Source organism: Microcaecilia unicolor, chromosome 14 (genome assembly GCF_901765095.1).
Source record: "Microcaecilia unicolor chromosome 14, aMicUni1.1, whole genome shotgun sequence".
NCBI classification, from domain to species: Eukaryota; Metazoa; Chordata; class Amphibia; order Gymnophiona; family Siphonopidae; genus Microcaecilia; species Microcaecilia unicolor.
In genome coordinates, this window is record NC_044044.1 from 45,568,439 (window position 1) to 45,595,352 (window position 26,914).

General features: G+C 47.0%; 2 protein-coding genes across 2 annotated transcripts; one reads left to right on the forward strand and one right to left on the reverse strand.

Annotated features, from left to right (window-relative positions):
- Nucleotides 1-365: 365 nt before the first annotated feature.
- Nucleotides 366-20,813, reverse strand: UBQLN4 (ubiquilin 4). Its single transcript, XM_030186935.1, has 11 exons — nucleotides 20,554-20,813; nucleotides 12,036-12,187; nucleotides 10,511-10,794; nucleotides 9,725-9,987; nucleotides 7,973-8,131; nucleotides 6,128-6,356; nucleotides 4,289-4,428; nucleotides 3,597-3,680; nucleotides 3,278-3,393; nucleotides 2,285-2,450; nucleotides 366-885 (listed from the first exon to the last, which is right to left on the reverse strand). Exons 1-11 carry the CDS (start codon nucleotides 20,656-20,658, stop codon nucleotides 733-735), a joined length of 1,851 nt encoding a protein of 616 aa, XP_030042795.1. The 5' UTR covers nucleotides 20,659-20,813; the 3' UTR covers nucleotides 366-732.
- Nucleotides 20,814-21,825: 1,012 nt separating this feature from the next.
- On the forward strand, nucleotides 21,826-26,643 carry LAMTOR2 (late endosomal/lysosomal adaptor, MAPK and MTOR activator 2). Its single transcript, XM_030186936.1, has 4 exons — nucleotides 21,826-21,996; nucleotides 24,071-24,233; nucleotides 25,164-25,253; nucleotides 26,337-26,643. The coding sequence occupies exons 1-4, from the start codon at nucleotides 21,929-21,931 to the stop codon at nucleotides 26,391-26,393; spliced, it is 378 nt and encodes a 125-aa protein (XP_030042796.1). The 5' UTR covers nucleotides 21,826-21,928; the 3' UTR covers nucleotides 26,394-26,643.
- Nucleotides 26,644-26,914: the final 271 nt, after the last annotated feature.

Consider the following 26,914-nt stretch of genomic DNA (forward strand, 5'->3'; position numbering starts at 1 on the left):
CATGTTCATATTTTGAACCAACTAGGTGCCCTTTCTGGTTCTCTTGGGTGCATTTTTCTGTGTGTGGGGGTCCTTTCCTTCTAGTATTCTGCATGTCTCATGGGGGGGGGGGGGGCACGGGGTTATAAGAGTACAGACCCTCCACTATGGGTAGTTCTTGGACCAGCTTGGTAGGCAAGGGCATACATGGAGGTGTAGGTTCTATGCAGAGGGTAGGGGTCGGTGGTGGTTTGATGATGGATTTCCTTTTTCTGTTCTAATGGGTATGCTTGGACATTTGATTATCTGTACCTTTAACTTGTTGTGTACCTACCTTGTTTGTATTTGAAACATAAATAGTTCCTGAAAAACCCCAAAACCAAAAATTAAATTAAACAAAAATGGTTTATCATTTATACTGTTAGAATGAAAATAACTGCAGAATACCAGGACTGAGGTTAGAAGTAGGTTATCTACAGAGGAAGAGGATCTGACATACACACCGGGGAGGGAGGACATGGGGGGGGGGGGGGGGGGGGGGGGAGAAAGAGAGAAAAAAAAAAGAGAAATTTGGATTTCTGCTGGCCACTTGCTAGGAGTCCAGACTCAGAAACAAGATAGCGATGGCTTGAACCTGCAGTCTTAACTTAAAGAGATACGGCAATGAAGGTTGAAGCCTGAAACATGAGCAATGGCTGCTGGCAGATGGACTGAGGTGGTTGTGTGCATGTCTTAGTGAGGCAGATTGTGGCTTTAGGAAGGCTGGGAGCCCAGCAGTCTCTCGATGGCCGCATTGATATCTCCACCGGTGGCTATCAGGGCCTGCAGGTTGGCCTCCTGGTTGATAAAGCCCATGGCATTCAGCTGCTCCAGCTGCTGTTGGAAGCGCACTTCTGGACTCTGGACCTGCAGACAAAAGAGAGGGGGGAAAAAAAATTCCACGTTAAAAAACATAAAATTCTGCCCTCTAAAAGAAGGCTCCTTCCCCCCCCTCCCAGAAAAATTAGACTCCCTGCTAATTTACTGGCCCTGTTTTTGCCTACCAGCTCTTCTGGAACCCACTGTATTTTTTCTGATTTTTGATCACTCTCTATAATTAGTACTGTACTGCAGATCTATTGATGTAATTTTTTTCCGAACTTATAACGTGGCAAGTGAAAGGTCACTTACTGTAACCCAAAACTAACAATACATTATATCATATGTGGAATAAACAAACATTATATTAAGCAAGCTGTTCTATTGCTACTGGAGGGGGATGTGTGTATTGTCACAGGTTGACTCAGCAGAACAGCTAGAGCTGTACAAAATCTTTCATCTTTTGGGCCAATAGTTCAGACTAGCTCCAGGAGCAATACCAGAAGGACTGACGTCATAGATCCTCTCAGGCTCCCATGAATCTGTGAACCCTTGTCAATGACTTCCGACAAGGAGAAATCAGAGTTTCAGAGAGAGACTGCAGAGGACAGCTGTAAAACCGTGTACTCTCGCTGCTATAGGGAGCTCTCAGCCCCTACCCAATGTACTGCTCACACCGTTTCCCACATGTGCACAGAACCAGCCATAGAGAAGTAGTGATGAGACGTAGGGTTACCATTTGTCTGGATTTACCCGGACATGTCCTCTTTTTGAGGACATGTCCGGGCGTCTGGACGGGTTTTGCCAGTCCGGCCGTTTGTCCAGATTTCTGGACAAACGGGCGGGCGGGCCTATCCTAGCCTCCCCTTCCCTTACTATCTACTGCCCTGGTGGTCCAGTGACCTCTTCGGGGCAGGAAAGAGCCCCCTCTTTCCTGCCCGGAGCGCTGCCCTTGCCCTGCATCCTGTTGCTGTGACGGTCTCAGGATTCAAAATGGCCGCTGAGAGTTGAAGCGGCCTTGCGAGACTTCAACTCTCGGCGGTCATTTTGAATCCCGAGTCCGTCACAGCAACAGGATGCAGGGCAAGGGGAGCTCCGATCAGGAAAGAGGGGGCTCTTTCCTACCCCGAAGAGGTCACTAGATCACCAGGGCAGTAGATAGTAAGTAAGGGGAGGGGAGGTGACCCGGGGGGAGAGGACTATGTGACAGGGGGCGGGGAGAGGATGCAAAATGGGCGGGGCGTGGGCAGGCAGGGACATGTGTCCTCTTTTTGAGAGGACAAAATATGGTAACCCTACGAGACGGCTACCAGAAGCGAGTATATATACAGTGCGGGTTTCTGCTATGACTTGTTGGAGATGTAAACCGGAGCGCCAATTGCACCCAGACTGTACCTCCTTTCTACTAACCCCTGTTTTATAGCAGTTCAGTTGGCAGCTTATGTACCTGAGAACCACTATTAGCCAGCATCTGAATTATCTGCTGCATGAGTTGCTGTTGCTGCTGGGAGGTGCTGCCCCCTGTTGGCCCGGAGGTGGAAGACGGTGGGACCTCGGGGTTTGTGCTTCCTCCGGTGGAGGAGGCCATTCCAGGCAACCCAAATGAATTGAGGCTGAAAAGAAAAAAAAGCCACAAGAGGGGAGATGCACATGTTCACACAGCCAAACTTTTTACCAGGGATGCTAAATAAATCTCTGGACCACACTGTGTTCTTAAAACAATTATGAAACTTTAAATGACATCCCTTGCTAACACAGACATGTCGCCACTGCAGAATAAAACCCAGGCTTTAAGCATGTGTTAGAGTGGGGAACAGCTCAAGAACAGGGCTGCAGTACAAAAGTTAATTAAGAATCGAACTCACTAATAGTTAGGTGTATTTTAAATTCACGATACCTGTGATCCGAGGGACTCCTACATTAAGGAAAAGAACACCTGGAAAAGGTGTGATCAAACACAATAGTGATCAGCTATAAATGGGGTGGTTCTGAGATTTTCTAAAACAACGCCCATCTCCTAAATTGAGGCTTTATTCAGCTTTAACCAAGTGCTAACACCCTCCGTCCCCCCAAATTAACAGCCACACTTTCCACTCCAGCAGTGATGGCACAATGTGAATTATTGCTGCAAAAACAAACTCTCTCTCTAGTGAAAATTTCTGATGTAGTAAGGAAAACTTTTTTTTTTCCTGGTCTGCAGGGTGGGTGTTTCATAACCACCACCTCATATCTGCTCATGTTTCCTGGACTTAAAAAAAAAAAAAAATGTTAATGTGATAAAGTACTGCACAGAGAAAATGGACTGAAAAGCTCAGGGTGTGTTTTACTCTGAACTAAAGGTTCAGATGCTGAATACTCTACTAATGTAATGCTAGAGAACTCTGGGAACATCAGAGGCAGACTGGGGAGGAAGCAACGGAAAGACCGTTTTCACTTTTACCTGGGAACCAGCCCTGGCGCCTCTGTTTGTAGCGTCTGAAGTCCTTGCTGGATCTGTAGCAGAGCCTGCATGGCTCGGGGATTGGTCATTACTGAAAGAGACTCCGGGTTCTGCATCTGGAGTGGGGAGAAGACAATTAGTGGAACACCAGCCTCACCCCTTCCAGGACGAACAAAGCCATAAGGATTAAGTACCAGAAAAATGTCATAGCTGTTCTCTCCTATTATCTAACGTGGAAAGGAAATACACCACGCAAGTCACGTTCAATCCCACAGAGCCTAAGGGTCCGACAAGCCTTCAGCCTTGCTCTCTTCCTCACCTGCTGCAGAAACGCTGGTAGCTGGAGCCGTAACTGCTCCTGGAGCTGAGAATTCCCGGAAAAGAGAGGGTTGTTCCCGATCATCTGCAGGGAAGGTGGAACACAGATGTTGGAGAATCCTGCTTGGATTAATCTGTGCTTTGTGTGTATTCTGTTTGCAGAAGTTGCTCACACAGAATGAAATCACCCACAAGCAGATTTTAAGTGTACAAACAAACTCTCAGAAACAATCTGACCACAGTGTCTTCCAACTTTCAAAACGCTGTCACCATGAGACGCTTCTTGGCCTTTCTGGGAGACAGGTTCTTGAACCATCAGAAGGTTAAACCTCAATTTACAGTTATACAAAAGGTTTATAACATTTATATTTTTAAGAACACCTACGCTTTTTCCCTGCTACATATTATTGGGATGCTATTTTAAGATCGGAGCTTTGAAATACTATTTTAACAGGGACCAGGTTTCCTCCACCGCCAGGAGGGAACCCCAGATTCAGTTCTCAAGACTCTTCTGGTTCTACGGTCAGCCATCCAGGCTTGGCGTTTACTCTGGCACTTTAAGACACAATTCATTAATGAGGCCTGTGGGGAGAGGTGGTGCAGGAAGGAGAACACAAAATATAGGCGTAATGTGAAAAACACCCCCCACCCCCCTAAGATAAACAAAATTGTGCCATTATACCCAAACTTTACCTGTGCGGCCAAGTCTGGGTTTTGCGCCAGGGTCTGCATCATACTGCGCATGTAAGGGGCGGAGATCACATTCTGCATGAGCTGTGGGTTTTCTGATATCTGTTGTAGCAAACCCTGCATTTCTGGGCTGTTAAACATCCCTGAGGGCACAGGAAGAGACAGAAACAGAGAAGATGGTGACAGGTGAGGAAGGCTCGGTCCACCCCGTCTGCTCATTTGTACCTGCGATTGTACAGCCACAAGTCTTACACACTGTCTGCGCTGTTCTCTCTCTGCCCCTAGGGCCCCTCTAGGCCCGTATCCCATTTCGGTTACTGTAACCTCCACTGAAGTCTGCTCCAGGAATCCAACACTCTCGCACATTCCTTCTGAGCTCCCTTGTTTCTGTTTCATATGATTCCTAAGCACCCTTGAGCTACTTTATGGCAGTTTGCTCGATATTAGAAGGGATTTGGGAGATGCCATGTATTCGTAACAGTGGATTTTTCTAGAAAGTACATCCTTACTTCTGTAACATAGTAGATGACGGCAGAAAAAGACCTGCATGGTCCATCTAGTCTGCCCAAGATAAACTCATATCTTGAATTGTACCTGTCTTTTTCAGGGCACAGACCGTATAAGTCTGCCCAGCAGTATTTCCCGCCTCCCAACCACCAGTCCCGTCTCCCATCACCGGCTCTGGTACAGACCGTATAAGTCTGCCCTCCCCTATCCTAGCCTCCCAACCACCAACCCCTCTTCCCCCCACCTGCTCCGCCACCCAATTTCAGCGTCTCTCTGCATATTGTGCAGGCCGTGAACTATTTCGTGGCCCTCCTTTGAAATGCCTCGACTTTGTTAATGGCCTCCAGTCTGACTTCAGACCAGGAGACAACTCAAAACACTGTTAACCCATTAGTGCCCAATGTTCCCATAATAAGTGCCCATATGGGAACACTGGGCACTAATGGGTTAATGGGTAAAGACATTTTGAGCTCAAACATTTTCCATGTTGCATATTCACCGGACAGGTCTCCTTGCGTGCACAATCCAAGACTCTGCACTTTCCCATCCATGAAATGGCCTGATCTCACAACCTGTAGCTATCTGATGGAATTTGAGAACCTCACCCATAACTCTCCCTGTTCTTTGAGTTGAAGAGGTCAGTGCAAAGCAGGGCCTCTGGCCTATAAAATTTTAAAATGTGTAATCAAAAAATTCATGCAGAGGCGTAAACCTCCATATGAGAGGGAGAGACCGAGAATTACATTTTGTCCCTGGTCACGCCCAATCTTTCCTGGAGCATGAGAAAAAAAATGTATAGATTTATGTAACACATCCATCCAAATATCTGAAACACTGGAAACATAGACAAAGGAGAAATTAGGTCTTACTTGATCATTTTTTTCCACTAGTCCTTCCCACTATTCCAGAACTTGTAGGACAGTTGTGCCCATCCAACAGCAGGTGGAGATAGAGAACTGAAAATTGAGCCGAAACATCTCTCTCTTAGCATCCAGTCCAGCTCCTCAGTATTTTCTATCTTCAGCAGGTGGATGGACACCTGAGAGGTTGTGCCTGTTGACCAGCGGACGGTCTCCACCTGCTGGTTGACAAGCACAAACCCACAAGTTCTGGACTGGTCTGTTGAGGACGCTAAGGAAATGTCTTAATTCATTCAGTGAGCATCACATATTCAAAACAAAAGACAACTGTCAGCTTAAACTTAGTAAAAGTAGGGTGGAATGGTTCAGTGATTAGAGCACTTTGCTATAAGAAGCCCTGGGATGTCAGATCAAGATCATTCTACCCCCCACCCCCTTTCATCAGCTCCGTGTGACAACTGTTTCCAACACCTACCGGAGCCCAGGCTGCCAGCGCTGACTCCGAGGGGGTTTGATATGGTAGGCGTGCTTTGGTTTGGAACTGCTGCTGGGGTGTTCCCATCTGTGCTGGATCCCTGGCCTTGGGATGCAGGTGACGAGGGACCCCAGGGGTTTGGCAGGGGCTCTCGGTTCTCTGTCCGTAAGGGCTGCGACGCTGAGGCATCTGTGTTTCCAGGCACGGAGGAGAAAGGGTTACTGCCAAACTGAGATGAAACATATACAGAAAGGAAAAATATATAAATACAATAGGTTGGAGATCACCATAAAACATGTGTCGTTATATTCTCTTCATGCAGCTCTTTGGGAAGGTGAGCGAGATGCATCCACTCTTGCTATAAATCTTTAACTTATAAAACCTTTATGAACAGAGTGAAATCTCATGGATAAGAAACTGCAAGGATGAACGTTCCTCTGACATATCTACAGCCACAGAATTGGACTGGCTAAACAATTTCATCCTGTACTTTTAATAGATCAGAACTGGCTGTTAAGTGTGTGTGATTCCGTAATGTGAACTAAATTGATTTAACATGCACTAATAGACTTAGGATGCACTAAAATTTCCCTATTAAAAGTAACGTATGAAACAAAAATAAAATACTAAAAATCTTAGATAAATTTAAGGGTAAAAATATAACCCAATTGTTTTGCTTGCTCTCATCCCTATTGGCTGTGACCAACATAAAATACTGATTTTGACAAGCTATTCCATCATTTACCCCTCCATATGCAGATCACCCGGAGCACAGGCCTTCTTCCTTTGTGATGCTTGTTGATCTACTGCTGTCTGACAACTATCCACTCAGTCCCCGAGAACAGCAAAGCTCAAAACCACTCCTCTTCCCTCTTGGAACCTTTTGTTTCAGCTCAACTGAAAATCATAGCTGGTATACTGATTGCGTGCTTTCATTAAGATTACCCAGGGTCCTGGGTCACAAGACATGCACTAGATGCTCCTTCCAGAACCTTGATTACAATCAAGTGATTTTTCAAGTGTCACCTAAACTCCCTTTCCTCCTAACTCCTCCCTTGCGCTGTTTCCTCAGCCCCAGACGATCTGTGAAGCAGAAGTCTTGACGCGGGGATGGAACTAAAGACCTTTGGCATGGCAGGGCAGTGCACTGCAACTGATCTACCAGCCTAGCCCCTTCCTCCTATAACACTGCCAATGCTTCCTACAGATTAATGGTCCCTACCACTGTGCAAAGGGCAAAAAGGGGTGGGAATGACCAGATCGATGAAACAGAATACTCAATCAAGATGCTGCAATAGGGACGCCAATGTTCAGCAGGCTTGGTGTTACTACTTTGAGACATCGTTTATTTTGCCTGGACTCCCGTTGGAGCCTATAGTCGAAATACGGACCGCGTAGAGTCCATGATTCAGTGCTTGACTGTCTAAAAGCTCTCAATTTGTGCTATTTCCCGTGGATGCCAACAATAAAAAAAAGACTTGATTATCCCGTTTCATTCCCGCCCCTTTTTGCCTTTTGTTGTTCCCTGTGGAATTGATTGCTCTACCACTGTGCTCCCTGTTATTCCACTGTCTTGTGTCCCTATTACCTCTTTCTAGTGTCAGGCCCTGGATTAAAAACAGAACTCAAATAAGGATTATCCAACTCCAGGAATGTACATGACCTTTCAAGATCACATCTGCTAGAGAAGCCCATGTGCTCTCAGAAGTTCATGGACTTCACTGCTGGAGAATTTTTAAATTGGTCCGATAGCAACCCACTGAGAATCCAGGTTCCAGATCCCAGAGGATTAGATTCAAGCACTTTTTGCTGGCAGGGAACCATGATATGCTCCCCACAGTGCACCTGTTCTCTTGCGGCGCTGAACATGGGCTCCTGAATGTCAGTGTACATCCGCCGCAGGGCATTGTAACCGCCCGGGATGCTTTCCAGGTTACTGAGGGCTCGGTCTTGGTTCCTCATCATCTCTTGCATCATTGCAGGGTTTCGGGCCAACTCCATGGTCTGCAAAATTAAAAGTGGCAGGGATATGAGAAAAGCATTTCACAACCTCCAGAAATCAGAACACATCAGGTGTTCCCTCTTCAGCCAGAGATTTTCTTTTTCACCTGAACCCAAAAGGATCTGACTGACGTGCAGCTAATAGAGCCATGCGGCATACAACCCCCCCCCCCCCCCCCACCCCCACCACCACCACTAGGCAGTCTTCCCCCACCTCTGCTAAGAACAGATGAGCCTCCATCCAGCCAAAACTTATGCACTGCCCCAAAGGTCATAATGATGCTCTCCTGGAGGTGATGGACTGCCCAGGCCGTCCAGCTGTAACCTTCAGGTACTTGTGACCTGGATCGGCTACTATTGGAAACAGGATATAGGGCTTGATGGGCCTTTGGTCTGTCCCAGCATGGCAATACTTATGTACAAGTTGCATGTCATCCCATAAGATGGAGGTCAGGTCAGTGCTCTCTATCTCCACCTGCTGGTAGATGGTCATAACTCTGGATTCATCTGCTGCACTTGAGCCAAGGAAATACACATTAACCTCCCTCAGCCTATCAGACAGCGAAGCTGATTTTACAGTTCTCAAGATTTGCATTTCAACATTTCTTAGCCTATTAGGACTGCTTGTTAACATTGCTCTTTTGGGATAGGCAGAGTCAATTCAGTCCTGTTATTGCCTCCCCCTCCTCGGGGTCTTCTGGCTCTGGTTAACCCTAAGAAAACACGAACCACACTTGACTGCATGGGATAGGAATAAAACCAGGACCGGATGACCTAGCCCATGAATGGAGGACTGAGGAAGTAGCTTAATGGGTATTGTACTGGGGGAACTGGGGTTGACTCCTCATGACTCTCGGCAATTCATCTAACCCTCTGTACAAGGTACAAAACAGATTGTGATCCTTCTAGAGACAGAGAAAGTGCCTGCATACAATATAAAAAAAACCTGAACAGCTTTGGCTGTACCACAGAAAGATGGTCTATCAAGCAGGGGCGTAGATACGTGGGGGCATGGGCCCCCACAGATTTAGTCCTGGCCCCTGGTTTTCCTGGCGGGGGTCCCCAACCCCCCGACAGCCGAAGACTTCTTCAGCGGTGGTCTCCGGCGCATTTACTGATCTGTGCTGCTGTCTTCTTGAGTCCTGACGTCCCTTTTAAGTGAAACTGAGCATGCTCAGTTTCACTTAAAGTAACATGCAGGCGCGCAGCATTCAGTGATCTGTGTTTTGTTCACTTAAAAGGAACATAACGGGGGTTGGAGACCCCCGCCAGCAAAGGTACCTTGTGGTCGCGGCGGGGGTCGGACGTGGTGGGGGAGGGGCAGCTAAAATGTGCCCCCCCCCCCCACCTTGGGCTCTGGACCTCCCTCCCGCCGAGGTCTGGCTATGCCCCTGCTATCAAGAATGAAAAACAAAAAGTGTTCTTAATCCTGTTCCTCAAGGGTCGTTCAGTCTGGTTTTATCAGGACATCTGCAATTCGTATTCAAGAGGTATCTATCAATCAGATCAATGAACCCTCTGGGGAATCACTTGGCCACACCCACACACAACTGACGTCTTTTGCAGCAAGGGAGTTAAGCGAGTCACGCCACGTACCTGCCGCATGAGCTCAGGGTTGTTCAGCATGTGGCTGATCTCAGGGTTCCTCTCCATTAGCTGCTGCATCTGAGGGTTCGCCATTATCATCTGTCGCATCAGGTCGGGGCTGGACATCATGCTTTGGACCAGCGGGTTCTCCATGATCTGTGACAGCATCTCAGGATTGGACATCAGTTGCCGTTGCATTTGCTGCTGCAGCTCCATGAAGTTGGCGGAGCCCATGCCCAGGGTGCCCAGTCCAGCAAGGCCACCGAAACCAGCTGCAGACAAGTTCGAAACAAAGTCAAGTTCTATGAATCTCAAACTAAAACATACACAGCAAAAGGAGAGCATTGGGGGAATGGGACTAAAGAAAGGGAGGATGGATTAACTCTCCCGACTGCCCGTCTGCATTAGGACAGAAGTAAATGTACTAAATTTTAGGAAATATCTGAAGACATCGCTGTTTAAGCAGGCGTTTCAGTCAATCATATGACTGAATTTGGATTACGAACCTCAGACAAAAAATAACCTAAACTAAAATACCAGATATAAATTAGATCTACAAATCCAAGCAGTCTCCTGATTCAGGGTCCGATGCCATTGTGCAAAGGGTGGACCCAGAAGCAGGGGGAGAAGGTGCTGCTACTGTCCCGCCTCCAGCGTTTTAAGGTACAGGAACTCTACTCCTTCCACTTGGTGGCCTTTTTCCAGTAGAGTATTTTGCCTTCTGTTTGTGACTGTCATTTCTATATTTTCCTTGCCCTCTTCAGCAGTGGTTTCTCGCGCTACAATGTTACTCACAGAGGATGGAGGGAGACCCGCTGGCTGTTCCCCCGCCGGGGCCTGTAGTCACCTCGGTTCCGCTGTTTCGCCTACTGCTGTTACTACCAGCATCGCCACCGCCGCCACCATCACCGCTACTGCCGCCGCCGCTGTCTGATGGGGCACTGCTGGAAGTCGAAGGCTGAGCTGTGGCAGCGGGGGAGCCGGGTGCACTGGTAGTAGTAGGGCCAGCACCAGCACCAGCTGGAGAAGCGGCGGCGGAAGAAGCAGATGGAGACGCAGCAGCTGAAGGATCTGGAGTCCTAGAAGTTTGAAAATACGAAATGAAAACGAAGACAAAACAAATTCTCACTCTACAGGGGGGGGTCAGCTGAAATGCCAGCATCCTGAAGTCTCAAAAGCAGAACCGAGCGTGTTATCCAGAATCTGTGTCCTGAGCAGTCCAACTGGATGTGTAAGCTGTGGCTACGCTCTTTGAAGCAACAGCCTAACTGAACACTGCAAAAGCACAGAGTCATTTCATACATGACTGTTACATCAGGCAAGCTCAGATTTCTATCTGCGTTAAGGTCACATTGACACTTTTTTTCTTAAGAAGCTACAGAACCAGCGAAAAAGTTTTGTGATAAATTTTTTTTTTTTTTACATTTGTACCCTGCGCTTTCCCACTCATGGCAGGCTCAATGCGGCTTACATGGGGCAATGGAGGGTTAAGTGACTTGCCCAGAGTCACAAGGAGCTGCCTGTGCCTGAAGTGGGAATCAAACTCAGTTCCTCAGTTCCCCAGGACCAAAGTCCACCACCCTAACCACTAGGCCACTCCTCCACTCTTTTCCATTCCTCCCCCCCCCCCCCCCACTTACTTTGGGTTCTTCCCTCCCCTCCCCTCTGTAACTGGATCCACCACCACCACTGCTCACCCCTGGCCCAGCCCCCATTTCCCTGCATGGGTTTATTACTGGGTTGTTTTTTTTCTGGTCCTGGCCCAGTACTGCTCCTCTGCCTGTTGATAATTTTCTTCGCCCAGTTCCTCTTCTAGCCAGGGGTCTACTGATCTTCTTCCTACCCTGCGATCAACAGTCTTCCTGGCCCATCATCAGGTACCAGATATTCACAGTAAAGGGTCATGGATTTTATCTGCCACCTTTCTGTGGTACAATCAAAGTGACTTACATTTATTACATGCAGGTGCTTTCTCCGTACCTGGGGCAATGGAGGGTTAAGTGACTCGTCCAGAGTCAGGGGGAGCTGCAGTGGGAATTGAACTCAGTTCCCCAGGTTCTCAGCCAACTGCACTAACCATTAGGTTACTCCTCCACTCCAGGGTACACTCAAGTAAACCTAAGCAATGTTCCAAATGTTACTTATACAAAAGGTTTATCAACCATACCCTTGGCTACTGTTGAAAACCAGTTTAGCAACGCTTCCTTTCTTACTTCACTGGAACTGGAATGAGAAACTCCAGCTCTATCACACTAACATGGAAACAAGTAGCAGCACATCCTACAAGGTTTTACCACACGATTGCGAAAACCATTCGTACTTTTGAGGGGTTTTGATGACCAGATGCACTGTCAGTCCATCTTTAATCCCATGTTGGTTCAAAGTGTCTCCATCCTTCAGGATCTTCCCGGCAAAGATCAGAACCAGCTGATCCTGATTAGCTTTGAATCGCCGTGAAATTTCTTCTTTAAACTGCAAAAGACAAAGCAGACTTATTGGGGGCAACCTGACACAAGAGAAGCCCGTAAAAAAAAAAAAAAAAATCTTCCTGGCCGTCCCTAACACAGACCCTAAACATAGTAAATGACGGCAGAAAAAGACCTGCATGGTCCATCCAGTCTGCCCAACAAGACAACTCATGTGTGCTACTTTTTGTGTATACCCTACTTTGATTTGTACCTATGCTCTTCAGGGCACAGACCGTATAAGTCTGCCCAGCACTATCCTCGCCTCCCATCACCTGCTCTGGCACAGACCGTATAAGTCTGCCCAGCACTATCCCCGCCTCCCAACCACCAGCCCCGCCTCCCAACCACCGGCTCTGGCACAGACTGTATAAGTCTGCCCAGCACTATCCCCACCTCCCAACCACCAGCCCCGCCTCCCAACCACCAGCCCTGGCACAGACCGTATAAGTCTGCCCAGCACTATCCTCGCCTCCCATCACCTGCTCTGGCACAGACCGTATAAGTCTGCCCAGCACTATCCCCGCCTCCCAACCACCAGCCCCGCCTCCCAACCACCGGCTCTGGCACAGACTGTATAAGTCTGCCCAGCACTATCCCCACCTCCCAACCACCAGCCCCGCCTCCCAACCACCGGCTCTGGTACAAACCGTATAAGTCTGCCCAGCATCAGCCCCGCCTCCCAACCACCAGCCCTGGCACAGACCGTATAAGTCTGCCCAGCACTATCCTCGCCTCCCATCACCTGCTCTGGCACAGACCGTATAAGTCTGCCCAGCAGTATCCCCGCCTCCAACCACCAGCCCCGCCTCCCACCACCGGCTCTGGCACAACAGCAGTGTCCCAGTTACAGTCCTCAACACTTTCCTCATTAAAAAAAAAAAGTGATATCTTGTGCACCGATTACATTTCCTAAACAGATCTGATTTGGAAATTTCTGGGATTGTACATCTCACCGTCTAGTAACCTCCCAAGTCCCTGTTGCCACCTAATGACTTCCCCTACACTCCCACTCGACCATGCTGTGGTCTATAAGGAGAAATTAGGTCTTACCTGCTAATTTTCTTTTAGTCCCTTCAGACCGGCATAGATAAATTGGTTATGCACCTCTACCAGCAGGTAGAGACTTAGAACCAGTGACTATAAGTGGGCTGTGCAGTCCCTCTAGAGTCAGTCTTCGAATAGCCAAGCAGAAATCCTAGCAATAACACCCAAGGGCAATACCCTAACCCTCCACGTTCCTCCAAGAGTTGACGCTGCACCAACTAACCCAGAGGACCATGTGCTGCTGCACATGCCTAAACACATTAGCTCCCCACAACTTGGAAAAGGAATTTTTTTCCCCAGAAAGTATTTGCAACACAACCTAACATCTGCACCTCACAGCCACCACCACAGAGAGCACTCCCAACAACTTAGTGGTAAAGGCGGTTAGCTTAGCGGGGTTTAAAAAAGGTCTGGACCGCTTCCTAAAGGAAAAGTCCATAGACCATTATGTATATTCTGTATTTGATTATGCACGGCAACTCTACTGTGTATTCTTTGTTATGTAACTGGCACATTGCTATGTGCAAATTTGTATTGAGAATGTGTTAGGTACGCTATGTTCAGAATTAACAATGTTCAATAAAGACTTCTAAAAAAAAAAAAAAAAATGGACTTGGGGAAAATCCACTGCTTATTTCTGGGATAAGTAGCATAAAATGTTTGGTACTTTTTTTAGGATCTTGCCAGATATTTGTGACCTGGATTGGCCACTGTTGGAAACAAGATGCTGGGTTTGATGGACCTTCGTTCTGTCCCAGTGGGGCAATACTTATGCACATCAGTCCAAGACTGAACACACAGAATAATTCATCCAAGGGTGGGTTCTGTGCTGGTCTGGAGGGACTAAAAGAAAGAAAATTAGCAGGTAAGACTTAATTTCTCCTTCTATAAAGTCCCTCCAGATGAATGGAAAGTACCAAAGCAGTGACCATTACGGATGGGACCCTGCGAGTCCTGTCTTTAGCACACATGCCCCGAAATATGCACCCTGGCATGTCTGTACGTCTATTCGATAGTGATGCACAAAGGTGTATGAAGACGATTACACTGCTGTTCTGTATGCAGTAGGGGTTATAGGAGAGGAAAAGGAGTGGAGGTGGAAAGGGACCTGAAATTTCACAAAGAAATGGTCAGTCCAGGAAAGAGGTCAAGAAGAAAAACTGAGTGGTGAAAATTAAGAATCATAAGAGAAGACAAGATCTAAAATGTTGCCGAGCTTGTGAGTAGGAAAGTTTAACATGTTGGGAACAGCCGACGTTCTTGAATAAATAGAAAAAGAAAAAAAAATCAGAGTATTGGTTAGAAGATGGTAGTTAAAATCTCCGAGGAGTACGTAATACTGAGCTCAGAGATAAAGGCTGACAATTCTGCAGATACGCCTCCATGAGATTCAAGGATGTGAGAAACCCGCCTGACTGCACCACCAGGATCATAGATCTCAACATTTCCATCAAAAAGAAAGGCACCCGAAGAGCTTAATTGACCCCCCTTCAGGTCTAAAATGGGCCAAGAGTTGCCCTCCCTTCTTGAGAACCACAAAATAGATGGAATAGCAGCCTGTGTCCACCTTGTCGCAGGGAACCAGAACAACAGCCGAGCAACCTCCGCAGGGTCTCCTGGAGTGACATAGTGACGGCAGATAAAGACCTGAACAGTCCATCCAGTCTGCCCAACATTCACATTCATTATCAATTCATGATTAAATCAACAATGAATGTGATATTATATACTTTATCACGAGCCAGGAATAGACTTCCCGAGCCTGTACGTCTAGCCCCGTCTTTGGCCGTTTTCAAGTCCAAACTCAAAGCCCACCTCTTTACCACTGCTTTTGACTTCTAACTCACTTGCCCTGTCCTTTTATCCTCACCCTTATTGTTCTGTCTGTTTACCTGTCTTATCTAGATTGTAAGCTCTTTGAGCATAGACTGTTTTTGTGTATGGTGTACAGCGCTGCGAATGCCTTGTAGCGCTATAGAAATGATAAGTAGTAGTGTCTTTCTTTGGCGTTTCTGGGACATAGACTGTAGAAATCCACCCGGCTCTACCCTTACATTCCACCTACAGGAGTTGCCGTCAAAACCCACTCCAACCTATCCAAATCCGTCTTGTCATTTGCGGGACCCAGGGTCGCTTTACTCATACTACCCCTCTCCTCAAGACCCTTCACTGGCTCCCTATCCGTTTTCGCATCCTGTTCAAACTTCTTCTACTAACCTATAAATGTACTCACTCTGCTGCTCCCCAGTATCTCTCCACACTCGTCCATCCCTACACCCCTTCCCGTGCACTCCGCTCCATGGATAAATCCTTATCTGTTCCCTTCTCCACTACTGCCACCTCCAGACTTCGCGCCTTCTGTCTCGCTGCACCCTACGCCTGGAATAAACTTCCTGAGCCCCTACGTCTTGCCCCATCCTTGGCCACCTTTAAATCTAGACTGAAAGCCCACCTCTTTAACATTGCTTTTGACTCGTAACCACTTGTAACCACTCGCCTCCACCTACCCTCCTCTCCTCCTTCCTGTACACATTAATTGATTTGCTTGCTTTATTTTTTGTCTATTAGATTGTAAGCTCTTTGAGCAGGGACTGTCTTTCTTCTATGTTTGTGCAGCGCTGCGTACGCCTTGTAGCGCTATAGAAATGCTAAATAGTAGTAGTAGTAGTAGTAGTAGTTGTCCAAGTGTCACTCACACATCCACCCCCACAGCCATTTAAGGTTTTTTTAATGTATTTTTTTTCTACAAACTATTTTCTAAATACATTTCCTTTTTGAATTCTGTCACTGTTTTTGTCTCTAACACCTCTTTCCAGGCATCGACCACCCTCTCCGTGAAAAAGAATTTCCTGACATTACTCCTAACTCTACCACCCCGCAACCTCAGCTCATGTCATCTAGTTTTATCATTTCTCCTTCTCTGGACGAGATTTCTTTGCTTTTACTTTCCACAGAGTCCGACAAGGGGATTCCACAAAGGCATCCTGCAGAGGTCAGGTGAACTCCAACATGTAACCGTTGCAAACCACCTCCAGAACCCATTGGTCTGAAGTAATCCAGGTCCACCCCCGATGAAATAACCACAATCTTGCTCTCACTGGAACCGGAAGGTGGACCTAAACACCTTCACTGGGAAAACTCGGCTGGGTCCTGTTGCAGTAAGGCAGGAGTCTGGCAACCTCTGCGATTCCCCCGAAATAATTGGGTGCATTGGAAATATCGACCAAACAGAGCAGAGCCCGACCTACTAGGCCTACAGCGACGCATTTCATGAAAACGGCCCCTAGCCGAAAAACCTCTGCCCCCAGGCACGGGGGTTATCTCCAGAAGTCTGAGAACTTTGATCTCACCAAGGCACGTCACCAATTTATCTAGCCCCTCACCGAATAGCAAGGATCTCGAAAGGGAAACCTACTCAGCTTAGCTTTGAACGCTGCATCAGCAGACCAGGACTCCCTGGCTACTACACTGAGTGCCATAAACTTGGCCAAAGAACAAAGCAAGTCATACATAGCATCAGAAAGGAAGGAAGAGCCCATCTTTATTTTAGCCAGCTCTCCTGATCACCAGACTCCAGTCATTTGATTCCCCGTCTAAGACACGCTTGGCCCAACAGAACCACCAGGGCTGCCACATCCAAACTCTGTTAGAGTCTCCATCTTGTGATCTGGAGGATCCTTGAGCGTTGTGCCTCCATCAACCGGTACAGTATTCTTTTTAGTAATGACGGACACCACCGCATCCACAACCAGAGGCCGTAGAGCATTTCTATCCTGTTCAGGGATGGAATTCTCACACACCATTAATCAAGCCACCCTGCATTGCACATCAGGAGACTTCCATTGCGTCTCTATAACACCCCTGATGTCCTGAGGCATAGGGAAAGGGGGTCCACCACACACGGAGCCTCCTTAAATCGCAACACCACAGACTTGTGCTATTAATTCCTGGGGCTCACCCCTAGGAAAGATGCGGACCACCGAGACCTCCCTCAGCAGAAGCTCCTCCATCCACTCCTCCGCATCGCCTGGGCCTTCCAAACCCAAAGGATCCTCTGGATTCCACTCCTGGCCCTCCTTAGACATCAGGGATCCTGCAACAGCAACCTCCTCTGCTTCCCAGGCTCCCTCTCAGCTGTTTACAAGGAGAAGGAGGAGAACAGCCTGCTTACCATGCTGCCCCCAACTTAGACGGGCAAAAGGCCTGATGCATAGCTAAAATAAAATCAGGGAGAAAATCCACTGCGAAGGCCCCAAGGAGTACCAGCACTAAGGCCAGCACAGGGAAGTGAAACTGGCTCTAACCACAGGGGCTACTCTGAAACTGCCACTGTTGAGAAAATGGCTCATAGCAGCAGCTGCGCAGGAGAACAACCTGGAGATGGCCACAAGTTTCGCTGAACTCGGTGAATCTCTCCACTGAGAAATGAAGAGGCTGCAAAGCCAAGGATGCTGTCAAGAAACAAAATTAGAACAGAGGTTTGTCTTTTTTCAAATTCCTGGCCAGTTCCCACAGGCTCTCAAGGCTGACTGTTCCCACACAGCACCGTAGAGCCGACACACCAGTAACTAGTCGGGGAGGTGAGGGAATGGGAGGCCCGGCCACATGGGTTTGGCACCCCCCTGAGGAGACTCCCACAAGCCTCCGTCCAGCAAGAGGGTCAGCACTAAGAAGAAAGCACTTTTATTTTTAATATAAAATTAGAATCGTAAAATCCTAAGGTCCAAACCTGAACTACACAGATTTACCACCTCTATCCGCTGGAGACTGATTATAGGGACTACACAGCCCACTTATAGGTTACTTAGAAGTCAGTGGTTCTTAGTTTCCACCTGCTAGTAGAGGTGCATACCCCATTCATTTTTGCCGTTCTGGTGGGCCACTATAGAAGATAGCAATACCCTGGCCAGTCTGGCTCTCAGTCCTCATCTACTGAACTGAACCTATTCCATCTTGTGCCAAACCCCTCCCTCATCACCCTATTTGTCTGAAGTATGTGTCTTATGAGACTGGGCATCCAAATGGCAGATGATGTTTAATGTGAGCAAGTACAAAGTGGATGGACCTTTGGTCTGTCCCAGTATGGCAATACTTATGTCTATTTCTCTCTGCCCCTCCCCTGCCAACATTCACATCATACTTGACACATTTCGCCATCAGGCTGCATCAGGGATAAACATCATACATATAAGCTTGATAAGAAAAGGCACTAATATAAACACATTCAACCTCTTCTGAAGTTGAAATTATTCCCAAATGGAGTAAACCATAAAACATGCAAAGCCTTGCTCAGACGAGCCTGGTGTCTCTTTTCTTGGCCTACTGTGTGCACTTGCTTTCTTTGTGTGATACACCAGCCTCGCTCTCGCAGGGCAGTAGAACAGTGTTTCCCAAGTCCGGTCCTGGATTAGCTCTTGCCAATCAAGTTTTCATGATATCCTCAATGAATATGTGTAAACTTGATTTTGCATACACTGTCTCCATTATATGCAAATCTTATTCATTGTGGATAGCCTGAAAACCTGACTTTCAAGGGGTACTCCAAGACCGACTTGGGAAACAATACAGTAAAACAGGAATAATTATCCAGGTGTTATCTTCATTCCCAAAGAGCTTACAATCCAAGTGGGTACCTGAGACAAAAATGGAAGACACTGACTTGCAAGGTCACAAGGAGTGTTAGTAGCAGGGGTGGGATTTAAACCCTGACTTCCGTAGCTCTCAGCCCATTGTTCTTGCCACTAGGCCACTTCCTCCGTGCCCCCATTTGTGATAGGATGGCTTGGAGCATGGGTTCTTAATCAGCAGTGCCCGCACCACCAAAAGGAAGAGTTTAAACAGGGTGTAGAGAAGGATCTTGAAATATGAGGCCAATTTATTGAACCTTTCTAGAGTAAATGCAGTTATTAGGAAGTTATTGGTAGCGGAGCAGTAGCCTGTTAGGTTTGATTCCTGCTGCAGCTCCTTGTGTCTCTGGGCAAATCATCTAATCCCCTATTGTCCCAGGTACACAATAAGTACCTGTATATAATAGGTAAACCGCTTTGATTGTAAGTTTACAAAGGTGGTACATTAAATCCCACCTCCTTTTCCCTAATACTGTAATGTTTATTTATTTTAAAAAATGCATATACCACTCAAACCTAAGTTGTAGGCAGTTTACAAACTGAACAATGTATAACTGCACACAAAGTATATAAACAACTGCCATACAACAAAAACAATCATCACTGCTATTATTTATTTAGATTTTGCTCACACCTTTTTCAGTAGTAGCTCAAGGTGAGTTACATTCAGGAGGGCTCCCAATCTAAGTTGGTACCTGAGGCAATGGAGGGTTAAGTGACTTGCCCAAGATCACAAGGAGCAGCAGCGGGATTTGAACCGGCCACCTCTGGATTGCAAGTCCAGTGCTCTAACCACTAGTCCACTGCTAGGACTGAGAGCAACATATGTAGCTGTCACTAAGAGACATGAAAATGAGGGTTTTATTGGGGGGGGGGGGGGGTTCCCAATTCCTGCCCCCCCCATGAGAGCAACATATGTAGCTGTCACTAAGAGACAGGAAAACGAGGGTTTCATTGATGGGGGGGGGGGGGGGGTTCCAATTCTTCCCCCCCCCCCCCCATGAGAGCAACATATGTAGCTGTCAGTAAGAAACAGGAAAATGAGGGTTGCATTGATTGGGGGGGGGGGGGGAGGTTCCAATTCCTCCCCCCACCCCCATGAGAGCAACATATGTAGCTGTCAGTAAGAGACAGGAAAACGAGGGTTTCATTGATTTGGGGGGGGGGGGAAGGTTCCATTGATGGGGTGGGGGAAGGTTTCAATTCCTGCCCCCCCCCATGAGAGCAACATATGTAGCTGTCACTAAGAGACAGGAAAACGAGGGTTGCATTGATTGGGGGGGGGGGTTCCAATTCCTCCCCCCCCCCATGAGAGCAACATATGTAGCTGTCACTAAGAGACATGAAAACGAGGGTTTTATTGGGGGGGGGGGTTCCCAATTCCTGCCCCCCCATGAGAGCAACATATGTAGCTGTCACTAAGAGACAGGAAAACGAGGGTTCCATTGATGGGGGGGGGGGTTCCATTGATGGGGGGGGGGGTTCCATTGATGGGGGGGGGGTTCCAATTCCTGCCCCCCCCCCCAATGTCCCAGCCCAAGCCCATCATGATCTTGATCTTCCTGCTTGGAGGATGGAGAAGCCTCTTCTTCTCCCATCTTCATTCTCAGCAGGTACTAAAAAGCCACCTTATAACCCCGGGACCGAATTCTATTCCCCGAGGGGGAGGGGCCATCGTGCCGGCGCTTTCCCCGCTCACCTCCCGCACCGACGCCGCCTCGCTAATAACGATTTCCTCCTTGTCCTTCGGCGTCTTGACGGCGACGCGGATCAGCCCCGCACCGTCCCCGCCGCTCTCCGCCATTACCGCCCAGAGAGAGAAAGGAGGAAGGGGAGGAGAGAAAAGGAGAGAGACACAGAAAGCAGGAAGGACCCCGGCGGTGACTCCCGGCCCCGAACTGGCGTCACAGCGCCGCCGCCAGGCACCGGGAAGCCAGGAGAGCCGCCATGATGATTCTTCGCCTCGCCCTACGTCATCCCGTCACGCCTCCGACGCACGCTGCCTGGGCCAACACAGGCAGTACGCCGCCATCTTCGCCTCGTCCTACGTCATCCCGTCACGCCTCCGACGCACGCTGCCTGTATAGGCAGTACGCCGCCATCTTCGCCTCGCCCTACGTCATCACGTCACGCCTCCGACGCACGCTGCCTGGGCCAACACAGGCAGTACGCCACCATCTTCGTCTCGTCCTACGTCATCGTCACGCCCCCGACGCACGCTGTGCCCACGCCGCCATCACGAGAACGGGCAAGGCGTGGATAATATGGACATTTGGAGTTTGTTGATCTTTTGTATTGTGTGACAACGTTTTAAAAATGATCACAAAAGAAAACAGTAATAGAAAAGGGAAACTTAAACTTTCATTGCACTTGTAAAAATGATAAAGGTCACAGCTTACGGAAGACGTTATCGAGTGGGACTGTGGCCTCACCCCAAGTGTCCCTCCTTCCAAATCAAGATGTATGCACAAAACCCTAGTTTCTTCTTTCCTTAATCAGCTCCATGCATGCAACAGGGAAAGAACCGGAGCTGAGGGTGACTCTAGTATAACCAAAGATTTGGAATTCATTATTACATATGTAATACTTTTTTTAGTTCACATAATTTTATTGGATTGGAAAATAGAAGAATATATACTGCTACTGCATTCGTAGCCCTGAGCCCCTCCATTTTGCAGCTTTAGAAACCTATTTGAGAATGGGAGCAGAGCAGACCATCCAGAATAAGTGAGAGTATGCTTGCTTGCCCATGTCAAAGATGGCTGCCGGGAAGAGCCCCACCCGTTACGTAGCCTCCCTTTATTTATTTTTTTTTTCTATCCTCTTCCTCGTGACTATGCCATTGTGACTCAGGTTTTGGAAGCTCATTTTTTTTTTTTTAACATTTCATGGTTGTTGCCCGAGAGGGGAGGACTACAATTCCCAGCATACTGTGTGGCCATTTCCTGTAGAAGGGGCGGGGAAACATTTTTCCCGGAAGTGGCTGTTGTCAGCTGATCCAGGGCTGGAGGAGAGTTGGTCTACTGAAAAAAAAAATATTTGTATTATTCATTTGCCTCTCTTTCCGGTAGATCATGTTGCGCCCCAAGGCCTTGACCCAGGTGTTGAGCCAAGCTAATACCGGTGGCGTGCAGAGCACTCTGTAAGTATGGGAAAGAAAGAGCACCTGCTGGCTAAGAGGTTGTGCACCTACTTCTTGATCTGCAGGTCACTCTGTGCTCAGAAATCTGGGGAACACCATGGGGTAACGTGTCAAAAGTATTCAGATGTTAAAAGCACTGGAGCTGCTTGTGACTCTGAGTATTTATTTATTTATTGCATTTGTAGCCCACATTATCCCACCTTTTTGCAGGCTCAATGTGGCTTACAATACATCATGGGTACTGGAAATAGAAGCGAATATACATTAGGTTTACAGAGGGTTTGTGTTACATGTTGGGGTTAAAGCAAAAGACATTATAAGATAGTACTAAAAGTTCAGAAGATTATACAATTACATATGTTGATCTTTGTGATATACGTAACATAGTAGATGACGGCAGAAAAAGACCTGCACGGTCCATCCAGTCTGCCCACAATAAACTCATATGTGTATACCTTACCTTGATTTGTACCTGTCTTTTTCAGGGCACAGACCGTATAAGTCTGTCCAGCAGTATTTCCCGCCTCCCAACCACCAGTCCCACCTCCCATCACCGGCTCTGGCACAGACCCCGTATAAGTCTGCCCTCCCCTATCCTAGCCTCTCAACCACCAACCCCTCTTTCCCCCGCCACTCAGTTTCAGCTAAACTTCTGTGGATCCTTTCCTTCTGCACAGGATTCCTTTATGCCTATCCCACGCATGTTTGAATTCCGTTACCGTTTTCATCTCCACCACCTCCCGCGGGAGGGCATTCCAAGCGTTCACCACCCTCTCTGTGAAGAAATAGTTCCTGACATCTTTCCTGAGTACGTTACTGAACCCACCATTGCCCCTTGTTCAAAATAAGTACTTGTTTATAATAGGTAAACCGCTTTGATTGTAACCACAGAAAGACGGTGTATCAAATCCCATCCCCTTTCCCTTTACTGTGAATTATCTAATGATGCTATGTGTCTGCATTTGTAAATATGGTACTTATGTAAAAAAAAATCTGCTTACAATTAAACGAATTCTGTAGATCGATAAACTTAGATTACCCTGACAGGCTGGTCAAGTGCTCTTTCCCTCACATGACGTGAACTGGAGAGATGGAAACTGCTGGTCTGGATGTTCTATGGGTAAAACTAGGACTAGCTTAAGCTGTGAGAGTTGATATGCTACACGGAGGGTAATAGGTTTTGATATAATGCATTTCTGTGCTACAGTCAAAGTGGTTTACATTTATTATATTCAAGTACTTTCTCTGTCCCTAGTGGGGCGGTGGAGGGTTAAGTGACTTGCCCAGAGTCACAAGGGCTAGGCAAATGGCCTTCTAGCCCAGTATCCTGTTTTTTTAACACAAGTACTTGGCAGAGTCCTCAAAATTAGCAAGATTCAGTTCTACTTATCTCAGGGATAAGCAGTGGCTTTCCTCATGTATACTTCAATAACAGTTTATGGACTTAACCTCCAGGATTTTGTGCTGGGTAAGGGGTTGACTCTATATTGCACCCTCTCGTACAGCATGTCCTAGAGTTGCTACCTCACCCCAGATCAGTTTAAATGAGCTGATTCGGATCCCTTTGCCTAGCATACATGGTAAAGGCGGTTAGCTTAGCGACGTTTAAAAAAAGGTCTGGACCCCTTCCTAAATGAAAGTCCATAGACCATTATTAAATTGTCTTGGGGAAAATCCACTGCTTATTTCTGGGATAAGCAGCATAAAATGTATTGAACGTTTTCGGGATCTTGCCAGGTATTTGTGACCTGGATTGGCCACTGTTGGAAACAGGATGCTGGGCTTGATGGACTTTTGGTCTGTCCCAGTGTGGCAGTACTTATGTACTTTTAAATGTGATGTTCCTAAGAAACTACCTCTGTAGCCAGTGATATAAATTCTGTCCAGGCTGCCCCTACCAGGGCTTAAGAAAGAAGGGGACTCTCTTGCAGCTGCTCCCCAATCTTCTGAAATGGGTCTCCCTTCTTCTCAAAGCTCTGTCTGAAATTGTTGCTTTGGGTCCTTAATTTGACCTTGTGCCACTGTCTTCAGCTCTCGATTCTTGATTTACTTTAAACATGTTTCTGATTTCCAGGCTTCTGAACAACGAAGGCTCTCTCCTTGCGTATTCAGGCTATGGTGACACGGATGCCAGAGTCACAGCTGCTATTGCCAGCAACATCTGGGCAGCCTATGATAAGAATGGGCATCAGGCATTCAACGAGGACAATCTTAAATTCATCCTCATGGACTGCATGGTTAGTGTGAGCCTTAGGGTGGGGGAGTCATGCAAATTTTTCTTTCTTACATATTTAGAATGTTCTTTCTTTTTCATTTTAGAAGGCAAGAGCCATGTTAAGCTAATCTCCCCCCTCCCCCCCCCCCCCCAAATTATTCCCCCTCTCCCCCTCCACTGTCAAAAAAATTGTTAAGGAATCACAGTAGCATAGAGCGATGGATGATTAAAGTGAAATTTTTGGGACCATTACATTCCCACCTTGGCTGAGGAAGAATGTTTAATAAGTCTAAGTAACTTTATTCTCATTGTAAACAGACTCTGAAGGCTTGTTTTTTTCTAAACCACCCAGTTACTATAGTCCACCTTCTATATTATCTTGCAATACACCTTCCTTCTCTCTTCCCTTACTAAAGCTTTGTACATTACCAATTATATTTGATACCTTGTAATGTCTATGTCATAACAAAACTCTGTAAGCCACATTGAGCCTGCAAATAGGTGGGATAATGTGGGATACAAATGCAATACATAAATAAATAAACCGAGGGCCTGATTTCACAGCAGGACATCACAGGATGGGGAGGCCACACTTGGCTAAAAGATGTGACAGAGCTGACTGTACAATTTCCCTGACAGATGATTTTGTATGGATAACAGGTGTTGCCTCATAGCAGAGCCAGCTGTTACACAGGAGAGGGGCTCCAGCAACTATGTTGCCCCTTTTCTCTGTATGCAATGGATCTGCAGTGTTACAGATTTCCCTCCTAAATACAGATTTGTTGTAAAGGTTTCCTCTGTGCATGGATTTCCTCACATGTGAGAAAATAAGCCGGTTGTCTCATGTCAATTTTTCTGATCAGGAGTATGTAGTTACAGGTGCTTGTGAAGCACATGGGGTTCAGCATTTTGGAAATGAGAAAAATCACCTTGTTTCTGACTTTGCTTGCAGGAGGGCCGTGTGGCGATCACACGGGTGGCCAATCTTCTGCTGTGCATGTATGCAAAGGAGACTGTGGGATTTGGCATGTTGAAAGCCAAGGTAATTCATGACAAAACTTCCAGCCTGTACCAGGGTATTATATGAGTAGCTGAGAAAAAAAGAAAAAAGCTTTGGCTTGGATTTTTGGTGTGCCCAGTTAACCTCGTACCAAAAGCCTGGGGTAGTTCTTGCTGCTGTGCTTCTGACAAGCCAGGTTTCCAAAACTACTGTTCTGATGTGCATTTAGCTGTTTACGTAGGGGTCATCATAGTCTCATGGGTGACTGGAAGAAGGTTTTGCTTCCCACCTTCCCTATCCACTCCAGACCCTCTAAGCTCTGGCTTTCCCCCTTGTTTTTCCACCCTTAAGGAGCCCTACACGTACTCCAGGCTTTATTCAGTCCCAGTATTCCTTATCGCCCCAGCAGAAGATGCTTTATGCTGTCCTGCCAGCAGGTGGAGACTGAGAATTATTGAGCTTTGATGTCATCCCTTAAGAATCCTGTTCAACCTCCTGGCCAGGCAGTATTTCTGTCTCCAACAGGTGGTAGGTCTGGTAGGACATTCCTGTGGCCAGACAGCAAATTAGGGGGGTTCTTCAAACCGACTACGGCTTTACTGGGTGTGTAACACCTGGGGTTCCATGTCCTTCCCTCTCCCCAGCCATCATATATCAACTCGTTTTGCATAAAGACATACTTCCTGGTCTTACTTCTGGGTCGTCCTCTTTCCAGCCTTGCATAAAAAAAAAACCCTTGTTTTAATACTTCCTTTCCACAAAACAATTGTGAAAAACTGAAGGAAGGGAATGAAGTTTGAATTTAGCTCACACCTTTTTTTAGTAATTTCACAGGGTGAGTTATATTCAGGTACAATAGGTATTTTACCTATTTCTTGAGGGTTTACAATCTAAGTTTGTACCCGAGGAAATGGAGGGTCAGGTGACATACCCAAGGTCTCAAGGAGCAGCAGTGGGGTTTGAACTGGGCTCCCCTGAGTCTCTTATCATTAGGCCACTCCTCCACTCCTTTATAGACTCAAATGGAGAACATCGGACTAAAACTGCAGTATCCCTGCCTGAACTGTGCTGTAAGCCACATTATACTGATCAAAGAGGTAACCAATTACTTTTGTGTGTTGACAGGCCCAGGCGCTGGTCCATTACCTGGACGAACCACTCACACAGGTGGCGGCTTCTTAAATGGAGAACTGAACTCTGGAAAGCCATCAGCCGCTTTGTGAAATTAAAGAGACTTTTTGAAATGAAGGCCTTTAGTTTCAAGGCTCGGAAAGGAAAGCTGGCGCAATGGGCTGAAACATGCACACATCGACAGATCACACAGCCTTCCTTGAAGTCCTTCCAAAACCGTGGAGAAAACTGGGAGCTGTTCAGAAGTGTTTTCTAATCAAGTTGTATATTTATGTATAATAAAAAGCCTTGCTTACCTACATGCAGGCTGAATTCTTGTGTTTTTAAAGTGAAAAGGGGAAGGGACAGTGCTAAAAAAAAAGTACTCTGTGGGTATTTTAACTGGACAAAGCCTCATGTATATAGTTAAGTGATTTGGCTGGACCTTTTCCTGTCTGCACAAGTGTGTTTGGTATCTGACCCATGTACAGTGCAGCTGGTGCGTCATGTGCTTAAAAACCGGGGAGAGAAAACCTTAAAATTCAATAAACGCGACCACCTATGTACCAAAGCTTGACATTTATTTATTTGTT